Below are 19,295 nucleotides of genomic sequence, written 5' to 3'. Positions count from 1 at the left end.
GCCCTCCTACTTTTTGCTAGTGCAATACAATATAAAGATTTCCTAGTATTGGGATGCTTGTTGTTGAACACGGCGATGCCATTTTGGGGAAGATTATTTCACATCAGGTCGTGTTCACTTATGACTGACAAACGTTCTTACTTTGTTTCATCATATGTATCACATAAGAAATCATATCATTTATACATTTATTTATTCACTGAACTATGGGCTGTCACGTAATTGTAATGAAATTTTTGTGACTTCTTGTTAATACTAAGTCTCGCTGGGATTCACACCAATAAATTCGAGATGAAAGCAAGAAACGTTATTACTTTACCACGAACGGAATTGTCGCTTTTTTATACTTATAGAATGCGATTTTCATCTGACTCACAAAACATCTTTGGGAATATCTCGATTTTGCTTGCTTTTACAAACTTTAAGCTGTTTTTTCTTCCCCGTGTACTAAATCTTATTCGTTGAGTGTCGAGGATAAATGATAAGGTAGAAGAATGTTTCTGGTTGGTTGTTGCAGCTTGATGTTTTATCTTAGCAGGTAGTACACTCACATTTCCTTTTTAGTATCTGGTTGGTTGTTGCAGCTTGATGTTTTATCTTAGTAGGTATCACACTCACATTTCCTTTTCAGTAAATCTAATTTGGCAGACACAGAACAATCTACTAATAAATGAAACTTTGAGCGACTCTTTTTTATCATACTTTTCAAAATATCTAAAATGTTGTAAAATCTTGACGTAACAGTATATAGAAAAGGAAACCTTCATAGCATACCAACGATTAATTTTATTGTTTATTAACTTATGTGTGAGCTAGCTCCGCTCGGCTGAGTTTGATTGTTAATTGTCACACTTGATTTCAGCTGGTAAAAATAACTCTTATTATTACGAGCTCAAAGAAAACGATTACATTTTGAACAGTTTAGATTTATTTATTTTTATTGTTTTGAGTTGAAGACAATTTGTAGGAATTACGAAAAATTATACGCTTAAGAAGTATCCTTCTTCAACGTTTTTCGCGGTAAAGCATTTAGAATGCTTCAGAACATAGTTGAGAGGTTATGTAAACAATTAATAAGTAATTATATTTAAGAACAGAGTTCTCTGTGTTTATATAGTCGCGTGTTCGCGGTTCGACAAGAATATTGAGAGACTAACAAATGTATAACTTTCTTATTATAACTGCAAGTTATTACTTTAAAAACATAGAAAATAAAATAAATAATAATAAATGATGGCAATAAACAGATATAACATATAGAATAATAATTCACATTAAAAAAAAAAGATTTATTTAATGACAATTAAATTAAATACTAAAATACAGTCCAATTTAGTAAAAACGTTATAATGACCTATAGAAATTAATATTGCAGTAACAACAAGATAACAATAAAGCAGTCTAAAGTTCATACAATTCACTTTCTGCAAATATGATTATTTTTACTGTTTAATAGAACTACCCTACACTTCATGAATGTGTAGAATACTATCACTTTTACTAATACTGTTTACAAATAACTCACCAAACAACTTCTTGTATTTACCCATTGTCTACTCTGAAATACTCGCGACGTACTCTTCACTCGATATTACCACACGCTTACTGATATCGCTGTTATCACGACTGTGCCGAACACGGCCTCGCCGAAGTCTACTTACTGACTGTTCGCTGGTGCCTGGGACTGTTTATATCCCCTTCTTTCTTTCTTTTTCCTGTTTAGCCTCCGGTAACTACCGTTTAGATAATTCTTCAGAGGATGAATGAGGATGATATGTATGAATGTGAATGAAGTGTAGTCTTGTACATTCTCAGTTCGACCATTCCTGAGATGTGTGGTTAATTGAAACCCAACCACCAAAGAACACCGGTATCCACGATCTAGTATTCAAATCCGTGTAAAAATAATTGGCTTTACTAGGACTTGAACGCTGTAACTTTCGACTTCCATTTCAGCTGATTTGGGAAGACGCGTTAACCACTACACCAACCCGGTGGGTTTGTTTATATCCCCTGGCCTGCAGAACCAGTACCCGACTCGTCTCTTTAATTGAAGCGTAATAATTTTCATTGTCCGCGCCCTTTTTATTTAAATTCTCTTCCCGGTCCGGTAACCCTTCTGGTCAAACAAGTACTTTTGGAGATGCGGTTGTCTGTATTACTAAGAACAAATTGTTAAAAGGACCTGTTATTCTAAGAAACGAATCTTTTGTAGTTCATTTTAGATTTTTCTTTATTTTCGCTTTCTTTCTTTTTAATTGGAAGAAACCCGTTACCTTGATCCTTTTACGATATATTTTACGTAAAATATGCCTTTTACGATATATTTTATTTTTGAACGGCAAATAAAAATGTTCATAAATATAATTAAACCTTTCTTTTTATATAGACTCATAACAAAGTAGGTGCATTAAAGTTGTACTATTCCGAAAACTGACAAAGAACTTTTAAAGCTAATTTTTGCCGTAATTCATACTTGTTTGCGTAAGAAAGAAAAAAAACTAGAATTAAAAAAAAAAAAAACAGAAATTAAGATTTTAAACTCTACAAATTACAATTTTCCTCCAATTGTTCATAAGGTTTACATTTTTTCAAAGATCTTTTTCTCGTTCGTGAGTTGTCCTAAAATATACATCTTAGGAGTGAAGATGTAAATCGCCCGATGACCATAGTTTGGAAACCGTTTGGTTTACCTTGTAGTTTATGCGCAGTAGTGTACTTGGGGTGACCCACCGGGTTGGTCTAGTGGTGAACGCGTCTTCCCAAATCAGCTGATTTGGAAGCCGAGAGTTCCAGCGTTCAAGTCCTAGTAAAGCCAATTATTTTTACACAGAATTGAATACTAGATCATGGATACCGGTGTTCTTTGGTGGTTGGGTTTCAATTAACCACACATCGCAGTAATAGTCGAACTGAGAATGTACAAGACTACACTTCATTTACACTTTTACATATCATCCTCTGAAGTATTATCTAAACGGTAGTTACCGGAGGCTAAACAGGAAAAGAGAGAGAGAGAGAGAGAGAGTGTATCTGAAATGATGTTGACACCTACAATAGTACAGTGAGGGGGATAGAGTGAACCGTTTATAGGAGGTCGAAGTAGCAAGAAGCAAGTAGCTACTTGCTACTTACCTTTTCTTGCCAGCTTACCATTTATTATTAAATAAACCGGAAGAAAATGAAAATCTCGAAAAAGAAAATTAATATTGATTTCTTTAGATGTGAATATTGATACAATTTTCATATATGGTGTTAACATTATCGATATTTGAAGAAGTTATTAGCGGTTTTAAAAACAGAAATCCGGAAAACCGGTCAATATTTACATACGTGAAGGAAAACCTTTTCCGACGAGCCATATATTCACATACAATATAAAAAGTTAAGATTATATAAAAATAAGATTAAGATTAAAAAAAAATAATAATAATAAAAAATAAAAAATTGAGAAAAAGCGAATTATAAAAAGTTAAGATTAGACCGATTTGAGTATAAAAACTCCTATCCAAATGATTGAAGCTGACATTTGTTTATGTTATCAATGGTGCAAGGGAAATTCCGAATCCAGTCCTGATTATTAAATCGAGCAAGAAAATACCGAAAGAACAACAATACTCTCAGAACTAGAAAAATGGGTAGAAAGAAAGGTTACATGGATCTTTCCACCTCATCTAGTTTTGGTAATTGACAACGATAGTTATCATAACGTAAAATTACACAAGGGATCAAATTAAGTTTGAGCAAAACAATACCTATTAGACGACTAAAAAGTAAAAATATTCGTACTTAGCAGATCTGATACAAACCGAACTGTATAAATTAGCGCGATTGAGTGCTGTGAAGAATTTTACTTCGACAAATACTGGAGGATTACGGTCGCAATGAATTGCCGCTGTACCACCGTGAATTCAACCCGACTGAGTTTATTTAGGCGAAAATAAAACGTCGGGTTGCAGTAGAAAATGTATCACGTCCGCAAAATATGATAAAAGAATACATTAAAAATAATTTTATTATGAAAATTCAGAGTTTTAGGAAATAATTATTTTCAACAATTTTTTTAATATTTTACTTAGATGTGCTAAATGGAAAGGTGAGAAAAATGTGCATAATGTACTATTTACGTGACAGTAAACTTGTTAAAAATTTATAAAAGACTTACAAATCTTTTTTAAAAATTTTGCAATATCAGAATTTTCGTGCTTTTTATAAAAATAAATGGTTGTTTAATAAATAGTTTTCTCTTAAATTATTTTTAAGTTGCTCGTTAAGAGATAACAATTCTTTCCGCATGATAGTATAATCACAAAGTTTAAATTTCGCCTAGACGTTATTTTTTTTTTAATTTCTCTGAATTTGAATACGGTAAACATTCTCGCTTTACATATTTAAAATTTTATAACTAACAATCATTTTCTGATAATCGTAATAATGAATTAAAACAGTATAAATTAACATAACATTTATCTTATTTTATACAATTTTAATTATCAGGTGTACTTTCGGGTTCCATTTCTTATCTGTTACCTGAGTAGGAAACTTCAGACAAAATACCAGAAAAGTTTCCGGGTTCTAACGAAAAGGAAAACGCCGTTTGAAAAATGTATGAAGGGTCATTTTTTAAAATGTGTTTTTAATTTTCATCGCTTGAAATTCGTCTAAGTGTATCTTCAGCTCGTAAATCATAAAATTGAAATGTTTATGATTGAGTATTACAATTCTGTGTGCTTTAATTTTAATTGCAAAAGTAATTTCGCTTCAGTTTTGAATAAAATTACGCCGATTCCTTGGCGGGGTGTTAGCATTTCTACCATTATCATCCGGAAGATTTTGGATTCCTTTCCTCACAATTTATCATATGCTATGAAATTCTGGTCAAATGAAAGAGAAATAAGATAGTTGTAACCGGGAGTTTGCTGATCTCTTGTGGAACGTTAGGTTCTTTTATCCGGAAGGTTCTGGGTTTGATCCAGGTCATACTTGACATTTCATTCATACAAATACTTCATATTCTCATTCAAAAACGTCGAACTTATGTATTAAAATATTAATTTGAGCTCTTCATGAATACTTTTGAAAAAAAAAAATTGTTTCTATTAAATCTGTGCTATTTTCAGAACGATCCCCCGATTTTGATGAAGAAAAACTGAAAGGAAATTTTCACTATCTTCCAAATTCCATTCTCAGTAATCATGGAGCTAATTACAAATTGAACTTTTATAGGAAATTGGACGGTTCTTTGTTTTAGATTTTCTACCTTGTGGCTACCTCATAGGCTGATTAAATGCATTGTCCGTAAATTTTTAGAAATGAAGACGCAGCGAGTTTTCAGAATAGGGCTTTGATTAAATTTTTTTGTTAGTAGTGTTCTTATAAGCGGTAGAACTTACAGCGGGTTAAAGAATCCGGTCGCCCCTCGTCGAATCTAAAAACTTGGTTCTTAATACTAATAAATATAAAAGCAATTAGAATGCGTTAAGTCAGATCAAAATGTCGCTATGCAAAAGGCAATTTAGATATTATGAAATAAAATATGTAACAAACCGTTGATTTAGAACACACTGTTTAACAAATTTTGGAGTTTTCTCCGTAAACTTACGCCTAAATCTTTCTCAAAAATTAAAAAAAAAATGTATATCTTAATATGTTTAAAAAAGTTCTTCGTTGAAAAATACGTTTTCTAATAAGGTATAAACGTTTTGTATCGCGTTGAAAAGTTGCATTTCACTTTATTCATAAATAAAAGTACTATTAAAAGTGGTATGTCTAAAACAGTTTACTAGATTTTAATAAAATTAAATACGAAAAAAATTCAGTCTATTTTCTGGGTTTTTTTGTTGTTGTAAATATAGTATTATTTAAAGAGCTAATTAAAATACGGTGTGTATCAAACAGAATAACCCGACTTCAAAACATGTATTTCATGATTAAAATGTGGTACAAGACAAATTACATACTAATCAAAAATGTTTAAAATTTCATTTTCCAAGTTTTAAATGTTCTACTTGCCCTCTACCTGTTGCACGGATAATATCAAGACAACTCGATTCTTCCGCTCCGTGTTGCAGACAGTCTTCTGTTATAGAATTTACTGTTATCCTGGTTAACAGCTTTTCCAAATAAGCAGGTAATAGTGGAACATAAATACTTTGTTTCGTATATCCTCGCAAGAAAAGGACACAAGGTGTAATGTCTGGGCATCTTGGAGGGCAAGAATGTATTGCCAAGTCTTAGGCTTCCTTAGGCCCTATCCAGTGTTGAAGCGATGCTTCATTTAGAAACCGACTAACTCGGGTTGTGCCGATGCGGTGGGTCTCCATTTTAACGAAAAATGAACTTTTCAGAGTTCATTCAGTTGTGGTAAAAGCCAGATTGTAGCGTTTCAAGTAAGCAGATCCTGTTGTGTTTCCTTCCAAAAATAAGGTCATAAATTTTTCTAATCGAAACCGCACAAAAAACTCTTTAACTTCGTGAATTTCCCTCTCCCTGTACAATTCCATTCGGATTCTCAAGTCCCCGTACGCGAATATTGTGACGTGAATCTTTACCGCTTAAATGAAACGCTTCATTACTAAAAATTAACCGCGGTAAGAACCTATCGTTTTCAATATCGACTAAGATCATGTTACGGAAATATTTGCCTTTTCTTACGTCATTTACGCGAAGAGCTTGTACCGGTTGTAATCGATACCGCCTCAAACGCAACGTCGTGTTAACATTCGTCAAACAGTCGTATGAGGTGTGTCAAATTCTCGGCTAGCGCTACAAGTGATTTTTTCGCGCTTCTCTGAAAAGCCTCTCGAATTAGTTGTATACTTTTCTATGAAGCTCGCGGTCACTCTAGACTCTTCTCCGTTCATAAACTTGCCGATTCTTCAAATTGTTTATACTCGCGACGAATTTTCTTAGACAATGATGGATCGATCCTGAAACGCGCGCTGAACCTTAATTACGTTTTATTTTCTTCTAAATTATAGAATACAAGACGCCTTCTGTTGCCGTTTACGATTGAGATTAGTGTACGTTTGAGCGCTAGTAATGTAATCTGGCGCCCGATATTTGAAACACTTGGGTGTGCGCTTTCAAACTACAAATTTTATTCTACGCGATTGCACAGGCTTTAATTTACGACACGCGCACGGCTTTTTTACTTCTCGCTCAATAACCTGGATAGATTTACACTTAAAACCTTCCTCAAAGTTCAGTAAATACAGTGGTAAAAGAATAATTTAAATCGGGCTAAATGATTGCTGAGATGTAAGGGAACATTGTACAAAGAAAGAGCACTCTGGCAACTAAATGTCTGATTTATTTATTTCATTTCATTTTAAATTATTATGGTAATCAGTTACGAAGATAAAATTTAATATGTATTAGTCCAAAATATGAAATCTTGTAGTTTATTTATTCCTTATATTTTATTATTTTTTTCATTTGTGTCGGTAATTTTTTTATTATTGAACTAGTTAATTCATTTTCATTTTAAGTAGGTTGAGATTGTAGCAATAATTATAATATAAGAATAAAATATGCTATATAAGAAAGAAAATCATCGTCCCTATTTATTTGTTCCCACCAATTGTTATTACGGTATATCCGCTCTTTCTCCCACTCAATCTCTCTCTCTCTCTTTTTGTGTGTATGTGTGCAAGTCGTGTGTGTGAATATGTATTAGTGGGTTGAGTTGTGTGGGTTGATCATATACTGTTTTATTCTGATAGGTGGGTTGATTATATTATTATTATTCGTTCTCACAGGTAGAAAGTCGGTTGGCCGTTCATCTGTACGTATTTAAAAGTCCTCGCTTATCAAATAGTTTTTTTCGCTACAACATATGACTAATTGTAATAATATTAATAATACTACTTTGTATAGTATGGTTATATTTAACGATAAGGAGTTAATGTAATATATATGTGTTTCTATTTATAAAATATATATAGTACGCTGTCTGCCAATAAACAAATAGGCCTACAGCGTGTCCTGCCTTTCCTTTTTAAATAACTATGTTTTACCTTTATTTTTTTCATTTTACATTTATACAACAGGAACATTAATTTTATCATATCTTTAATGACATTTTCTCTGTTGTTAATGTAAAATAACAGTAATACGTTATTGTTATTTGAGAGAATGCTTGGTATCAGCAAAAATTCCAGTTACTGGTATTAGTTGAATTTATTTGATCACAATTTTTAAATTATATACGAGGCTCGGCTGATAAATTTTGCACATATATGCGTAGCATGAGAATGAAAAGAGATATTGGAACGAAATAAAAAATGAATAAAAGTACAATACCTAAGCACAAAATACAGTATTTATTTTCCAATAAAATCTCCGTTTACGCTGATACACTTTCCCCAATGTGTGACAAGTTTTTGCATTCTGTCCCTGAAACATTCTGGCGGTCTTTCTCGGATCCAAGTGGCCGGATCCAAGTGGCCATAGCCACTTGGATCCGACACTCACTTCACCTCATCATCGGTGTTGTAATGATAACCTTTGAGACCCCTTTTCAGATGAGAGAAGAAGTGGAAGTTGTACGGACTCAAATCCGGCGAGTATGGCGGATGCGGAATAGGCTCAAACCTCTGCTCGCGGAGAGTCTCTGTAGTGACGTGCCATGTGTGAGGACGCGCATTGTCATGTTGGAAGATTATGGGCGTGGTAGTATTTCGAACGACATACTAGTCGTCTAAGGTGTCTTAAGGTCTCAGTGTACTGTTCGGAGTTCACAGCCGTCCCATGTTCCAGTTACTATGTCACATAAACGTGTTTGGCGTCTCAAAATACCGTCCAAAGGAAGAGGAGTTTATTCGCCGAGACTTGAGTTTTGAATTTTTTGGGTTTAGGCGATTCGTCATGTCTTTATTCCATGCTTTGCCTTTTTTCTTCCGCGTCGTAACGGTGTACCCAACTCTCATCTCCGGTCACAATAAGGAAGTCATTTCCTCCGGCACGATAGCGCTGTAAAAGTTCTTCGTAACATTCGACATGACGCTGCTGGTGTTCGTCCGTCAGTTTGCGCGGTACCCAACGTGCACAGATTTTACGATAACCCAATTGCTCGTTAATATGGCCTATTCTTTATAACAGATATGCCTAACTTTCTATTAAGATATGCCTAACTGAATAGCGATGTGTTGCTGGGTGATTCGCCTGTCACTTTGAAGAAAATCGTTCACCTCCTTTCGATGTTTCTCGTCAGTCACAGAAGCTGGTCGTCCGCTGCGAGGTGCGTCCTCAATTGTCGCTTTACCAGTTTCATATTCACGAAATTTCAATGCCCACCTATTCACAGTATTCCTGTCAACAGTTTCACTACCGTAAACCGCTTTTAAACGATGAAAAATATTCGTAGGATTCAGATTTTCTGCTGTTAAAAATTCGATCACTGCTCGCTGTTTTAATCGTGTTGACATATTGACCTTACTCAACTTCATTTTAACTGCTACTGAAAAAAAAAAAACTGGTAAACAGATTTCAATACATTATCGCAGGTTTGCAGAGGGGATTTTAGCTATCATGTGCTGCCACGCCCAACTCGATAGTACCTTTTGTCTCCGTGTAGCACGCTAGTGTGCAAATTTTATCAGCCGAGCATCGTATCATAAAAACAATGTAATTATTGAAAATTTGGTATATTGTTTATTTCTATATATCGTTTATGCGTAGGTTTTTTCTTTTAACATAATTTAGTGTGTTAATTGTTATTACTAGATTTACGTCTTATATATATATTTATTTTACAGACTATTTATTTTTATTTTGCATGAATTTTGTTCATCTGCTTTGGAAATTGGTGCTTTTTTTTGGAAGCCTAAGATTATATTCGCGCACGTGTGTTAAGAGCGCCTTGTTCTCATCGCCTTTGATTTTTAAAAATTTATAAATTTGCTATATTGTTAGAATTTCGATGTAGCAAAGAGGAAAAAAACAGGTGACGTGGTCGAAATGTACGCGTAACGTTTTTGTTGCACCTTTATTCCATTAACTGTTTAACTGATGTTCACAAACTATTAACCGAAAAGTTGTGTTATCTTTGGTTAATCCTCTGTTCTTTTAATTTCTAAAAAAAAAATGCTTAATCATTCGGATTTGTGTCAGAGCTATTAAAAAACTTTATTGCTGAATTTAATTTTAATAGATTGGCCTGAGTAACAAGAAGTGTATCAAAAGGTAAGTGAACAAAAAGCTGCTGAAAGTTTTATGTCAAATTTATATATATATATATTTTTTTTTTAAGTGATATTGAAGGGAGAGGGAAGTTTCAAAAACTAATGAAATAGAATTTTTCCCCATCGATTTATAGATGAGAACAATAGAACGATGATCTAACGTTATTGTTAATTGAATCATTTTTGTGTATTTATTTTTTTAGTTCTGCCCGAAGATTATTGTACATGTATGCCTAGCCTACTAGTAGTATTCATGCTGAAAAAATTAATGCAGAAAAAATATAAGGAATGACGTGAAAAAGTTTTTTTGTGACACTCCCCATGAATTGCAATGAATTTTTATTAAAAATTAAAACGAAGTCCTGTTAAGATTTATTATTAATAAGTTAGTAGACAAGTTTTAATGTTTAATATTCTATATACTAGTCAGTAGTAGTATAAGAAATATATATATATATATATATATATATATATATATTCGTGAAAATAATGGAAAAAGTTAATAGAAACATGTCCTAAAATGCATCGTTTGCGAGTTACGGCTAGTAAAATATTTCGTTCGGATTTCAGCTACCCCAGTGAAATGAGGTTGTACTGCAATTTTTAGGACGTTAATTAAGGGGCAGAATTAGTGATTTATTATGGTTTTTGACCTGAAAAATCGAATAAAATAGGTCCCAAAACTGTACCTGCAGTAGCTTTTGAGAAATGTGGGGTGAAAATCAATAAATTGGAGTAAAACAACCCTGTTTTTTTATGTTTAACGTACAATAACTTTGTTAATAATAAACGCGTAAAATTTTTAAACAAATCTCATAAGAATTAATTCTGAACAAAATGGTGTAAGATAAGTTAAATAAAAAAAATTATGAAAAATTCGAATTTATTTAGAAATAGTACGCTAGAAAAAGTGTATACATACCGTTTTATAATAAATGTTCAAAAATGAGCCCCTCCATTTTCAACACATTGCTCGGCACGCTTCTGTACTATTTTTTCTTTTTAGTTTTTCAGGGCTGCCCTTATGTTGCTCAGCCGCATTTATAATGTGGACAATTAACTCCTCACGAGAATATATTTTTGTTTTGTATTGAATATTTTCCATCCATCCCCAGACGCAAAAATCTAAAGGTATTCGGTCAGGCGATCTTGGTGACCAGGGATGTGGACCTCTACGACCGATCAGTTTCTTTGGGAAATGATGATTTAAGCGCACTCACGATGATCATTTAAACGGCACAAGCGAATTTAGGATGGCGCGCCATCGTGCTAGATATACTTTGCGTCTCGGCGCTAGAGGAATATCTGCAAGCATCTGTAGTAGATCTTGAAGTAAGTGCAAAGAGACCTCAACATTTAAGCGGCCAGGTAATATGAACGATCCAGACAGCTGATTGTGAAGAGTGCCTCACAACCATACATACACTGACGCTAAATCGGTGTTGAAAATTGCCTTCTGTTTCATGAGGATTTACTTCTGTCCATGTATGCTCAATGTGTAAGTTTTTGATGCGATCTCGAAAAACTTTGCCTCGCCTGTAAATAAAACATACTTGTAGAGTTGTCGATTTGTATTCCAACAGTTGCAGAACTCCAAGCGTTTCGGACCGTCTCCTGGATGTAAAAGGTGAACTGACTATTTATGATAAGGATAAAACTTATTTTGTTTAAGTATCCTTCAAACTATCGAATGCGAAACTCCGATCCGCATAGAAAGACGTCGTGTACTGACGTCTCTACTGGCTGAACTTCATCGGATAATAATTTCATCAACAGCGTCGCGTTGGACAGATCGTTCGTAGGTGGTACGAATACTAGGTAGTGAACCTGTTTCGCAAAAAGTCGCGCTAATTGTTTTAGGATCTGGAATCTTGCGATTCGGAAAACGTATTTCATATTCTACTGCAGCAGCTGTAGCATTATTATGCACACACCCAAATGAATACCATATCAGCGTATTCCTCTGTTGTAAATAAGTACGGCATTACTTAGATGGCAAACCGATCTCGTTGAAACTAAAATTCACAGAAACTCTTCCCTAACGACAGTACAGTTCACAGTATCCGATTACTTACAAAATGATGTAAATTCTAATTCAGTATTGCACATTGTTGATCAGCTGTTTTTATTTTGTTGCAACTTTGAAATAACAATTTTTCAAATAATTTATTGTATTTCTGTCATAATTAAAAAGTGATCAAAGTATTTTTCATTTATTTATTTTAATTTTAAAATAATTTTGTAATTTCCAGTGTTTTTTTAATGTTTTACAGCAATTTGTAACAGTAAATTTTGTTTTCATAAATTTGTCTCGAAAAAAGAATCTGGTTTTTTTTACATTAAATAAGTACTTTTCTGACAAACGTAGTAATTTACTGTTTCTAAATAAAATTCTATTTTTTTTCTCCGTTTTATTCAACTTATCTTACACCAGTTTGTTCTGAATTAAATTTTTACAAGATTTGTTTAGAAGTTTTATGTGTAACAAAGTCTATTGTATGTCAAACATAAAAATCAGGATTTTTTTTACCCCAATTTACTGGTTTTCACCAGATTTCTCAATACGTTCTGTAGACACAGTTCTGGGATCTATTTAATTCGTTTATCATGTCTAACACCTTAAGAAATTGCTTATTTTGCTCCTTAATTAACGTCCTAAAAATTTCAGTACGACTTCATTTTACCGGGGTAACTGAAATCCGAGCAAAATCTTTCACTAGCCGTGACTCGCAAACGAAACATTTCAGAACATACGTTTTTATGAAATTTTTACCATTATTTTCACGAATATAGGTTATTAAAGCCCCGGGAGAAATTTGTGATACATCCTCCTGTGTGTGTGTATATATATATATATATATATATATATATATAAATCAGCAAAGGAATTTCTAATGAAAAATTATCTGCAAAGCCTTTTATAAAGCTTTTTTTCCTTATTGTAAAGCTATTAAATGAACCTAATTTGTATCTGGCCATTTATCACGATTACTGATGTTGAGTTTCAAATAAATTTGTATTATAGCTCTTAAGAAAGAAAAAAAATTAAAGTTTTTCCTAAAAAATACAGATATTCAGAAACTGGTGCATTTTATGATTAAATCTTGATGTTATCTTAAGACATTGCCGTCAGTTGAAAAAAACTTCTTCACATTTTTATTACTTGGTAGGTTAAGACCTACCAAGACCTTATACTTTGTAAGCCAAGTATACTTGTGTTTTGTTCAATTTTGAAAAAAATGACTTAAGCAAAACAAAGCGTTTAAGCCGATTCTTTCCACGCGTGCGCACGTGTGTGCGGGTGTTTATGTATGTATGTTTTTTAAAAGTATTATTTTTTTAAACGTTTGCAAAGTCCTTACGTGGTAATTCATTTACATACATAGTAAACATGTATTTACGTAATAAAGTTTACATTATTAATAGGCGAGTCTAACTGTAATAAGTTTATGTGGTTAAGTTAAATCCTTTTTACCTCTTAACTCGTTCTTGGATTACGTATGTGAGATTAATGGTACGGAACCTTTCAGTCGAATTTTGAAGCACTTCCTCTTATCCATTCGCTCTGAAAATTTGCATACAGGTTTCCCTCCTGATGACAACACATTTTAGCAACATTTTCAAGTCGCTAAGATGCCCCTAAGCTGCTAAATGAAAAAAATACCCCTTGAACTTATGCAACTTCGTTTACATGCATATTTTCTTAGCGAAAGAATTATCCACGTTTGCGATATTGTCATTTCAATTGATTAAATTGAACGAAAATATTTTTTCTACGGCCGAGACAAAAATTCAAATTTAATATAAACTTTAAATTCAATATTTATGTGTGATGACTCATGATATTTATGTGAAAGTATGTAAAAGTCGTTACTCCTCTTCGACAATAAGTGAGAACTGCACATTTTCCCCGCGTAGATTACAAACTAAGATCAAAATCACCTTAAAATTGCCAAAAAGTCATCAAAATGGTTCAAAAGAGTAATTTTGCTATCGACAGAACTTGAAAACGCGACCGCAAACACGGTGAAAAAAAATTGCTCGCAACGTTTGTTAATTACGGCTGGAGTTTGGAAATCCGGAATTTCCTTTGGTGTATTGAGTGACATTATTGGCTGGGTCAGTGTATGAATGCTTGATAGATTTTAATACATGTGACTAGAGACCTAAGATTTGTGATGTTTGAAGTGTATATGAGTATATACAGTAATATTTTACTGTATAGTACTGTATTTTACTGTACAGTAAGATATATGAACTTGCCTATTAAGATATATAAAGCTGCCTATTCTCTTGTCTGCGGTATTGGAAATTGGAGGCTTGAAAACTTCGAAAGATCGCTCAAACCTAACGCTGCTGTAAAGTATAAACTTATGAAGACTAAAAAGTAGAAAATAAAATATGTATAAAGAAAACTTTTTAAAAACAACAGTTTTATTAAATGCACTAAAAAGTAGAAAATAAAAAATATGTAAAAGAAATGTGTAAAACACCACTCTTAAATTAAACGCACTAAAAGGTAAAAAATAATTTTAGGACGGTATCTCAGAATGGATTTGACAACAAGCTTTGATGGTGATAAAATTTAAGATTATGTGAAAGTCATAGCTTTAGCTTAATAATTTGATGTTTTTGCCAATTTTTCCTAATGCGTGATGAATAATGGCCTAAAGAGTGGTGAGTAAAGATTTGTACTTTGACATGAGCTCCCCACTCTTTAGGCCATTATTCATCACGCATAAGAAAAAATTGGCAAAAACATCAAATTATTAAGCTGAAGCTATGACTTTCAATCTTACAAATCACCATCAAAGTTTGTTGTCAAATCCATTCAAATTTTTTTTTTTTTTTTTTTTTTTTTTTTTTTTTTTTTTTTCGAAATTCCTAAAATTATTTTAGGAAAAATTATTTTTTACCTTGCAGTGCCTTTAATTTAAGACTGTTGTTTTAAACTTTTTTAGATAGTTTTTATTTAAGATCTTATCACAATTTTTTATTATCTATTTATTCACTTTTAATTATAAAAATATAAATTCGAAATAGGAATCTTTTTTTTAACCTCTGGGACCACTGTTAGGTATTGCTTCAGAGGATGAGATGAATGATTTGTAGCGTGTGTGAAAATGCCATGCCTGACCGGAGTTCGAACCCGGGACCTCCAGATGAAAGGCCGAAACGCTTAAAATAGGCCGAAAAGAGTAAAAATATGTTTTTCTTAACTGGGAGATGGAGGTTTCGATTACTATACAGTTTACCTGAATCGTTCCCTCTTGTGCTATAATATCTTTTCTGATTTTCGGCTTAACAAACAATATACGTTTTAAAATCGTTGTGTAATTCTTTTTAATAATTATTAATAATAATAGCGCCTGTCATTAATTTTAAATAATTATATATTTATTGCAATAATAATTTTTCGTTTATTTCAGGGCGATTATATTCGACATCCTGTATTATATGAATTAAGTCATAAGTACGGCCTTCAGACAGAATGCGTACCGGAAGCCGCATTACCGTGCAAATTAGAAGAATTAAAAGAATTGATCAGAAGAGAAATAAGGAAGGAATTGAAAATAAAAGAAGGTGCAGAAAAATTAAGGGAAGTCGCAACAGATCGGAAATCTTTATCGGATGTCGCACACATTGTAAAAAAGTCAAATTCAAAGTTGGGTGAATTACAGGCCGAATTGCACGAATTAGAATCGCAAATTATTCTAACACAAGGCCAAGGAACGTCTCCACATCCTTCGTCGCCACCTACACCAAACAACGGCCACGGTAAGTGGATTTTGATTTTATCCTTAATATTTTTGTTTTACACTTGTTTTTATTATTACAGTTCTTTTAACTTATAGTGTTTACGTCTAGTCGATATAATATTAAGAAGCAATGTTTACTTATTGTAAATCAGAGTCCGACGTAGTTAGGTGGACGGACTTTTTTCTCTCTGATGACTCCATCAGATTACAGCCCTTCATTCTTTTGTTAGGTTTTATTTAGAGGCGTAAGAGTGAGTATGTATAGATATGTTCTATTCAACCGCTGTTTATAATAGGCCTGTTTATAGGGAGTTCATCGAAGAAAAATCGAACGGTAACACCACAGATATTTAAATAATTATTGGGATATCAGATGTAATTTATCGGATATGCCCGAATATTTTCGGATATGGACGTAGCTGTTTCTGAAGGAATCGTACACCTGTTGAGTATTAGCTCTTTTTATCAGGAGGAAAACCTCAGTGTATCGCATCAGTATTGCCGACCAGTTTCGTGGTCTTCCATTTAGAGTAAAGATTGTAGTCTCGTTTTCCTTGTAAATTGGGGCAGGATGGCTATAGTATTTCTGGAAATATTTGGTGGACTGTTTTGGATACAGTGGACCATGTCCTGTATGTCTGTCCCAGATATGAGGTCGAACGTTCACGAGCTGTTAGGTAACTTTAGAGAATACATTCCTTTCTAGATCTCCGTATTAACTGGATGATTCACGAGGAGTGGTCTATAGTGGCTGGTTTTCTTCGTGTCCTTGCGGTGTGTAGGTCTGCAGAGGGAGTTTAATCGAGGTGTTACGGCCTAGGCATTGGATCAGCTGGAAGTAGGGGCATCGGCATCGTGCTACGGTTATGTTGGTATCGTTTGTGATTCAAGTTGGGGCATCCACTGGCGGGGATGTTTGCGCTGCCGTGGTAGCCCGTGCGACCGGGGGCGTGGCTTCGTCCCGCCGGTGGCGGTCCCTGATTGTGACTTTGTATTGGCGCGCGAGACTCCATGATGGGACCGGGTGGGAGTGCGGAGTATGTCTCCGACTCCTGCGCGGACCGGAATGAGGTTACGTTCCCTTGTTAGGTGACCTAATTTGGTCGACTTATTGGGTCTGAATTTCTATGTTGCGTAAAACATAATTTTTATTGGTATGAGTGTAGCATTGATTTGACTTACAACTCGTTCGTTTCCTGAGGCATTCACAGTCACGAACGTTGTTGTCAAATTTAAAGTAGGTGTACGGCGTTATTAAATATAGACTAGGGGTTCGCGGTCTCGGTTAGTTAGTTGAGGGAATCATCAGGTTGGATGTGAAGATGTCCGTTTGAGGCCTACGTGAAGGCAAAATTTGATTTGTATTTTACTGATGTAAGTGCTGCCGAGGGATTTGCATGTGTGGCATCCCGACCGAGGCCTGGCTGATGATTGTGAGATGTAATCGGTTAGAGAGTCTAATGACCACCTCCAATAAAGCCCCTCAGGGCTCGTAATGGTGGGGAGGTGGGGCGACCGGTAACGTTACAAGGTGGTGTCTTCCCCTACGGGGTTGGGATGGACTGTTTTTTAATATCCATGCTTTCCGTTATCGTTGATCCCGTTCCTCTTCAATATGATCTAATAAGCAGTTCGAACAGACGACTATCTTAGTAATGTTAAGGATGACCGATAGAGTTACCACTCCCTAATACTAATATAATTAATTGATTAGGGCGGTTTTCTGTGCGGATACGATTTGTCCACCTATTACACTTCCTGTCTCTTTGTTGTACTCCTAAGCCCTGGCTGGGAGCAGAGGTGCTTATTCGGTAAAGGTAGGCTTTCTTTAAAACCAGATCTTTAAATTAGCGAAATATTAGGAAGTTTCGATCCTTACGGTAGAATCTTTTTCCCAAAAAGTAATGTTTATCATTTCTGTTTATTAAAGTGTGTGTAATTTTTGTATTTATCAATTATTTCATTATTTCCTTATTAGATTGTGTAGTATATTTCCGGAATTAATCACCATCCAGGAAAATGTATTTAATTTTAACGGTATTTGACCTTTTTCCCAAATCGTGTTAAACTTGATCGTTTTGATTCGTTCTTTTGTACTACAACTTTTAAATATAAGATAACTAGAATGATGACAAGAATGTTATTATTATCTATTCCTCTGAAAAGTAACAATTGTATTGTTATAATAATAATAATAATAATAATTTTTGTTTCTATTTTATTTTAATTCGATCGGGTTTATTATGTCTGTTTTTCTATCCGCCTTGCAAAATGCTTGTCTCGCGCGTTAACATAGATAATGATACTTTAGTCTTATTAAAAGATGGTACCACATATTAATAAAAGCACATGGATAATAAAACAGTTATCTCGTATAACTGATATTTTTATCTATTATAATAAAACTTTTTTTTTATGACAAATTATTTTAATCGTTATAATTTATAACACGAGTAATACACTTTAACGCGTGGTATTTCATCGTACTATCTAAGAATCGTTTAAAAGAAATTTATCGATCGATAATCATTGTTATTCTGTGCAGTAGGTTGGATGCGGCGTTGAGTATCATGAGATTTGAGAATCGTATCATGATGGTTATGATTTATAAATATATAACATTTATAAATAGATAAATATAATATTTAATTTTATTTATTTATTTTTTAATTTAATATAAAATTTATATATTATATTAATATTATTTATATTTATATATTGTAGAGTTTGTTCGACCCGTACTTTTGTTTCGTGGCTATCCACCGAATCGGATATTATTTTGTTTATTATAATCACATTTTTATTCTATAAATATTCTCATTAATTTGTAGAGCTTTAGGAAATTACGTAGTCCAATTTGCCCTATTAATCTAGTCGACTAACCGTTAGGTAAACGATAATCTTAGATCAAATTTTGATAACTGTTCAATAATAATTTTTATTTACATTCAACTTTGATGCTGCATACTCTTAATTCTAGTTCGCTTTTTGATTTCGCAAATAAGTTTAAAGCTTAATAACTTCTTTATAATAAAGGTAAAAAATCGCAGGGGTTCTTAATCTTTTTTCCTTTTATTTGTCATTACATGCGATTCTATTTTAATTAAAATTAAAGAACTAAACAAATTTACTCTTACTTTCCTGGTCGTAACTCTAGAGCTATGCTGCCAGAAGAGAAGTAAGGTAATCAGCCAAAAAATGGGGTATGAGTCTCATTTCCTTGACGTTTCGTGACCTAGGGACCCCAAAAAAAGAAAAAAAGTGGGGGGTAATGTTCGTAGGTATGTATATATGTTGGCGTGTTTGAAGCTTTTGGTGAAATTTCGTACAGAAACTTGGTCTATATGGGACA

General features: G+C 33.5%; 1 protein-coding gene across 4 annotated transcripts in view; it reads left to right on the top strand.

Moving 5' to 3' along the window:
- Positions 1 to 19,295, top strand: part of Pkn (serine/threonine-protein kinase N) — a 299,488-nt gene that overhangs the window by 40,685 nt on the left and 239,508 nt on the right. For all 4 annotated transcript variants that reach the window (XM_075372566.1, XM_075372568.1, XM_075372565.1 and 1 more), the window contains exon 2: positions 15,614 to 15,962. In XM_075372566.1, the coding sequence (XP_075228681.1) occupies positions 15,614 to 15,962 (349 nt within the window). The remainder of the gene's footprint in view (positions 1 to 15,613; positions 15,963 to 19,295) is intronic.

Source organism: Lycorma delicatula, chromosome 8 (assembly GCF_047948215.1).
Source record: "Lycorma delicatula isolate Av1 chromosome 8, ASM4794821v1, whole genome shotgun sequence".
NCBI classification, from domain to species: domain Eukaryota; kingdom Metazoa; phylum Arthropoda; class Insecta; order Hemiptera; family Fulgoridae; genus Lycorma; species Lycorma delicatula.
The sequence above is the reverse complement of the archived record's forward strand: the minus strand, read 5'-3'. Positions and strand labels throughout refer to the sequence as shown.